Source organism: Citrus clementina, unplaced genomic scaffold, assembly GCF_000493195.1.
Source record: "Citrus clementina cultivar Clemenules unplaced genomic scaffold, Citrus_clementina_v1.0 scaffold_8, whole genome shotgun sequence".
NCBI lineage: Eukaryota > Viridiplantae > Streptophyta > Magnoliopsida > Sapindales > Rutaceae > Citrus > Citrus x clementina.
In genome coordinates this window covers 23,920,811-23,927,066 of record NW_006262022.1, presented here as the reverse complement: position 1 = coordinate 23,927,066, position 6,256 = coordinate 23,920,811, and the positions used below count along the sequence as shown (strand labels likewise).

Here is a 6,256-nt window from a genome sequence, read left to right as displayed (position 1 = left end):
TGTTTTCTTATGTATATATAGACGTTGGCCTGTAAACATTGAAATCAATTCAAGTTTTATTTTCGAATACAAAAGCTCACTGGTTTATTCTGCTCTGCTTGCTAAGAAAAAGCAATTCTTAAGGAATTCTAAGTCCATATACATGCAGCAGGATTAACTTATTCTTACAAGCTTCACATCATTAGCTATCCTTGAAGATTGATGTTTGCATCAACACTAATTAAGTTGTACATACAATTTACAATTTGCAAGCAAGCAAGAAATCTGATTAGTTACAACAAGAAGTAGTCGAGGAGAGGTCATACGGAAATGGAAGAGCAAGGGCAAAGACGTAGACGAGTGGTGCTAGTACCAAGCCCACACCAAGGCCACATAAATCCAACGCTTCAGCTGGGCACGATCCTTCATTCAAAAGGCTTCTCCATCACAGTTGTTCACACTCAGTTTAATTCTCCTAACCCCTCCAACCATCCTGAATTTGAGTTTCAATCTATACCAGATGGCTTAATGGATGTTAATATCTCAGCACGAAATCTTGTAGATAGTATATTGCTTCTTAACGAGAACTGCAGAGAACCTTTCCGCAATTGGTTGGTTCAGATGATAAAAGAGCAGCAGCCAGGTGATGAAATCGTATGCATCATCTATGATGAAGTCATGTATTTTGCTGAAGCATCAGCTAGTCAACTCAACGTACAAAGCATCATCTTGCGCACCTCTGGTGCTGTAACAGTTGTAGCTCGACTTGTCCTTTTCCAGCTCAAGGAAGAAGGTTACAACCCCTTGAAAGGTATTCGCCTTGTTCTCCCTGCAGTGCAAATGTATATCACCCATATATTTTCTTACAGCGCAAAATCACATAACATCATCTGCAGAATTATTTCTATGCTTCCCAAATTTTAGTTTCTTTATTTAAAGTATTCTCTTACATTGGATTAAAACATCACATTTTATTGCATCGATTCTTCAAGCATATAGAACTACAAATCAGCTTTGGATTTATGTTCTTACTGAGCAAGAAATCAGAGTAATCTATATAAACTTCCAAAACAATTACCTATATATTTCTAACTTCTTTTCATTCTTTTTTAGCATGGAGGTAGCAGTCAAAATTGACTGGATTGCATCTTGTTGATTAATAATATCCTTCCTAAATAATAAATAATAATATACTGATCTAAAACTCCTCAATACAGATCCTAATAAGTTGCAAGATCCAGTTCCCAGGCTTCACCCACTCCGGGTCAAGGATCTACCTATTTTCCCATCTGAAATAACAGAAAGTTATGTACAATTGATAAATAATGCGTACAGTGCAAGAACATCTTCAGCCGTCATTTCGAATACCATTTACTGCCTTGAAAAGTCAGTGCTGTCACAGCTCCAACAGTATTTCCAAGTTCCAAATTTCCCCATTGGGCCCTTGCACAAATTTGCTCCATCCTCCAATGGCAGCTTACTTAAAGAGGACACTAGCTGCATTTCATGGCTTAACAACCAATCTCCTAAATCTGTTATATATGTTAGCTTGGGAAGCGTAGCATCAATGGATAAGAAAGAGCTAGAGGAGATGGCTTGGGGTCTAGTTAACAGTAAGCAGCCATTCTTATGGGTGATTAGGCCTAGGACAAATAATGCTCCGGAAGGAATAGAGTTGCTGCCTAAGGTTCTTGCAGAAGACGTTCAAGAAAATGGATACATAGTGAAATGGGCACCACAGAAGGAGGTTTTGTCTCATGTTGCAGTAGGAGGGTTCTGGAGTCACTGTGGTTGGAATTCAACACTGGAAAGTGTATGTGAAGGAGTTCCAATGATATGCATGCCATTTTTCGAAGATCAGAAGGTGAATGCGAGGTATTTGAGTCATGTATGGGGAGTAGGCTTGGAGTTGGAGCATGAGCTGGAGAGAGGAGCGGTAGAGAAAGCTGTAAGAAAGCTAATGGTAGATAAGGAAGGGGAATTTTTGAGGCAGAGAGCTGCGCAATTGAAAGAAGAGGTTGAACTTAGTACTAGAAAGGGTGGCTTTTCCTACAATTCATTGAATGAGCTTCTAGACTTGATCAACAAGTTCTAATTTCTAGGCAGAGTCATGATCAACTTCTGTGCCCAATAACTTTGATATGATATCAGAACTCGGCGTGTAATAAATCTTTTTGAAGGTGGCGACTAGATGAATGAAATTGTTTGTCAAGTTATTTCCCAATTACTTTTAGGAAATTCAAATTTGACTTCTGTTTTCTGCATTTTCCTTATTTTTTTATGGTGTTTTATAGACAAAAAAAGTCTTCAAACCCCCCTTGGGGGGGGGGGGGGGGTGGAATCGGGCATTTTAAGGAATTTGCATCCACTAGTACTTTACTTGGCTAATGAAAAATGGTTCAATAAAACATATTATCCAGGAACTCTGATTCTTTGTACTGTTTATGCTTTGTCACTGTGCCCAGACCAAACGAACTCAATTAATTTTCAAAGACAATCTGTTTGTTCACTCTATGCATTTGCGGCTTGCCCAACAGATAGGCAGGACAGAGCACTTATTTGTAAGAGAAAACTGCAGATACCTATGTTGACACCAACCGTTTCCTAAACGTTAGAGATCGTAATTTGATATCTCTTATTCGATGGCAGTATGGATTATGGCGCACGCAGATAATTGGAAAGGATGAGATACAAGGCAAGGCTTAGGGTAGCTAGTTGCCGGCAATTAGCCAAATCGAGACAAGCAATGCCTTGCCGGCTTTTTTAAAGTTTCAATATCATGTTGGTTACTGATTATTGCATCCTTTTAACAGACTTTCCCAGTAGCTAACTTATTTCATCAAACTGTAGATATGATAATGGATTAATATTATAATTATTATTTTTTCACTTACTGATAAATGATTTTAATATTTCCCCAATAAAATTTTATATCAAATCATGTTAATTTTATATTATAAATATATTTAAAGGATAAAGAAGAAATCAGAACCGAAAGCAGCAAATGAAGAAAATGGATTGCATTGACAAATAAAAAGGTAGTGGAGCCGTTTAAAACACGTTATTGAGGAAATTTATTAAAAAATAAGAAAGTGATATTCAAGTGGCAGACACCATTTTTGACTATCACTCGTTTATGTTTTGTTTTTATATGTAAAAAAAAAATAACAAAATAAGAAAAGATGAAGTTGCTGCCTGCCTATAAAAGGAAGATGAGAATTGGGGAGAGGCGAGGCAGACAGAAGCTTGGGAAACAATTCATTCTCTTTTCTTGGCTAGTTAATTTTTTTGTAATATATTTTGAAAGTTTGTTAAATAAAATGAGTGTTTTGTTGGTCAATATGAGTAGTTAATTTTTTAAACTAAAGTGAAAGATGAAGCTCAAAATTTGAATTATGAAAGTGATTCTTCTCTTAAGTAAGTTTATAGTTTATTATTTTAATTATATATTTACAAGTTATATTCTTCATTAACTACTCTCATTTCATTTTAATCTGTAGATGTAGATCCACTTTGGATCCATAAGTACGTAATGTCAGCACATCAATATGACTTGGCACAATATGTACTTTTATCCTCATATTTATCCATAAGTGGTTAATTAATAATTAAGTTGTATAATAATTAAATTAGTTAGAAAATAATTATGAGAGAATATTATGACATAATTTGAATATCAACAGTCAAATTTCGTAATCTTAACACTTTTAAATGAATAATTTCTTTTTTTATAATTAATTTTATTTAATAATTAACTATTAAATTTTTAGATTTCTGGTTCGCTCTAGAGTCATACGATTATATTATAACTAAATATTTTTATACTTTAAAGTAATCAACACTTTTTGAATCATATCAATAATGATATGGGTTGTTGTTAGGTGTGTCTTCCTCGTCACACGACCTTATGACTCCAAACCAATGCCTGCCACACCTTACGTAATTGCTTATAAAATAACAATAAATATATCAGTAAAATAAAGTTTCATCGTCCGGCACCATAGATGGACCATAAGACGCGGACAATGAAGCAGAGATTTCATAATCTATTAAATTAATGACCAAATTTGGAGAATGATTAATTCTGTTTGGCATCAAGGAATTTACCTTCAAGAGGTCAGCTAATGGGCAGCTATAATCCATTTACCATCTAGAGGGACTTTAGTTCTTACAATAGAAGAATCTTGAGTAATTCCTTAAAAGATAAGAACGGTGTGCACGTGTGTTTGCCCACCCAACAGATGGACAGCTCTTGTACAATGTTAAGAGCAACACAGAAGAAAGATGTTATTGATCCCATAAAAATATATATTACCAGGCACACTAGTTTCTTAGGAAATCGTTCCCGACTAGTAGGCCATGGAAAAGCAGAGAGCAGAGAGACGAAGACGAATGGTACTAGTGCCAAGCCCATTCCAAGGCCACATGACTCCGATGCTTCAGCTGGGCACAATCCTCTACTCAAACGGCTTCTCCATCACGGTTGTCCACACTCACTTCAATCCTCCTAACCCCTCTAACCATCCTGAATTCAACTTCCAATCCATACCAGATGGCTTGACAGCGGATGATGTCTCTACTGGGATTAATATACTTATTACAAACCTTCTTAATGTCAACTGTCAAGCACCATTTTTTGAATGTATGGTTCGGATGATGGAACAACAGCAGCAGCACCCAGCTGGCGATGATCAGATTGCCGGCATCATCTATGATGAAATATTTTACTTCCCTGAAGCAGCAGCTAATCAACTCAACTTACAAAGCATCATCTTGCGCACCACAAGTGCTGCTACCCAAATATCTCGCCTTGCCCTTCTCCACCTCGAGGAAGAAGGTTCCAGCCCCTTGCAAGGTATGAAAGTTAATCATCTGTAGATTGACTTTTGTCACCAAACAAGTGATATCAAATATATATTTCCTTCCTTTTTCTAGAAATTGCACAGGAGTCAACGATGTGACAGAATCGTGCTGTTTCTTGTTGATCAATAACAACCTTCAGATAATTATATAATCATACATAACTAATACACTGATCTGTCGCTCCTGAATTAATGCAGATCCTAATAAGTTGCAAGATCCAGTTCCGGGGCTTCATCCCCTGCGTTTCAAAGATCTACCTACTTACCGACATGAAATAATGGAACATTACTTGCAATTGATAACAAGCATGTACAAGATAAGAACATCTTCAGCTGTCATTTGGAATACCATGCACTACCTTGAAGAATCATCATTGGCACAGCTTCAACAGCAATGCCAGGTTCCAGTCTTCCCAATTGGCCCTTTTCACAAATTTGCACCATTCTCCACCTCTTGCAGCTTTCTTAACGAGGACACTAGCTGCATTTCATGGCTTAACAACCAGGCTCCTGAATCTGTTATATATGTTAGCTTGGGGAGCGTGGCATCAATGGATAAGAAAGAGCCAGAGGAGATGGCTTGGGGTCTCGTTAACAGTAAGCAGCCATTCTTATGGGTGATTAGGCCCAGCTCAAATAATGCTCCAGAAGGGATAGATTTGCTGCCTGAGGTTCTTGCAGAAGCAGTTCAAGAAAACGGATGCATTGTGAAATGGGCACCACAGAAGGAGGTTCTGTCTCATGTTGCAGTAGGAGGGTTCTGGAGTCATTGTGGTTGGAATTCGACACTGGAATGTTTATGCGAAGGGGTTCCAATGATATGCAGACCATGTTTCGGAGACCAGAGGGTGAATGCGAGGTATGTGAGTCATGTATGGAGAACAGGCTTGGAGTTGGAAAATGAGTTGGAGAGAGAAGTGGTAGAGAAAGCTGTAAGAAGGCTAATGGTCGGTGAGGAGGGAGAAGAGATGAGGCAGAGAGCTAAGAATTTGAAAGAAGAGATTGAACTTTGTATTACCGAAGGTGGTTCTTCTTACAAATCGTTGAATGAGTTTCTAGAGTTCATCAACTAGTTTTAACTGTATAGGCAGGTTTTTGGTTCTTGGCAGAGTCATTATCAACAATCATGCCTAAACCAGAACAAAGTCTGTTTATTCTTGTAATACAATCTATTTGGTCACTGAAAGCATTTTCCCAGTAGTCCTTCCTTGCAAGAGGAAACTGCAGATATTTGTGATGAGAGCAGACTTTTATTATGTGTTTTCTATTTCAAGTTCCAACATCCTACAATAATTGATCAGTTTTAGGAACACACTATTCCATTACCAATTTAACTACAATGAGAATTTCTATTTTAAAGAAAACTTAAAAGAGAACAGCAATTAATGTAGACTTTAATTGGGACAACAGCTAAC

The 6,256-nt window shown here is 37.2% G+C and overlaps 2 protein-coding genes across 2 annotated transcripts; both read left to right on the top strand.

The window, feature by feature from the left end:
* Positions 1 to 67: 67 nt before the first annotated feature.
* Positions 68 to 2,223, top strand: LOC18035085 (UDP-glucose iridoid glucosyltransferase). Its single transcript, XM_006424873.2, has 2 exons — positions 68 to 790; positions 1,197 to 2,223. The coding sequence occupies exons 1-2, from the start codon at positions 310 to 312 to the stop codon at positions 2,072 to 2,074; spliced, it is 1,359 nt and encodes a 452-aa protein (XP_006424936.1). The 5' UTR covers positions 68 to 309; the 3' UTR covers positions 2,075 to 2,223.
* Positions 2,224 to 4,085: 1,862 nt separating this feature from the next.
* LOC18035276 (UDP-glucose iridoid glucosyltransferase) lies at positions 4,086 to 6,081 on the top strand. Its single transcript, XM_006424872.2, has 2 exons — positions 4,086 to 4,834; positions 5,040 to 6,081. The coding sequence occupies exons 1-2, from the start codon at positions 4,339 to 4,341 to the stop codon at positions 5,912 to 5,914; spliced, it is 1,371 nt and encodes a 456-aa protein (XP_006424935.1). The 5' UTR covers positions 4,086 to 4,338; the 3' UTR covers positions 5,915 to 6,081.
* Positions 6,082 to 6,256: the final 175 nt, after the last annotated feature.

Excerpts from the sequence above, each read along its gene's own strand:
- LOC18035276 (XM_006424872.2), top strand. The coding sequence starts at position 4,339 with ATGGAAAAGCAGAGAGCAGAGAGACGAAGACGAATGGTACTAGTGCCA. Across the intron at positions 4,835-5,039 it reads AGGTTCCAGCCCCTTGCAAG|ATCCTAATAAGTTGCAAGAT; the intron begins GTATGAAAGTTA and ends GAATTAATGCAG.
- LOC18035085 (XM_006424873.2), top strand. The coding sequence starts at position 310 with ATGGAAGAGCAAGGGCAAAGACGTAGACGAGTGGTGCTAGTACCAAGC. Across the intron at positions 791-1,196 it reads AGGTTACAACCCCTTGAAAG|ATCCTAATAAGTTGCAAGAT; the intron begins GTATTCGCCTTG and ends TCCTCAATACAG.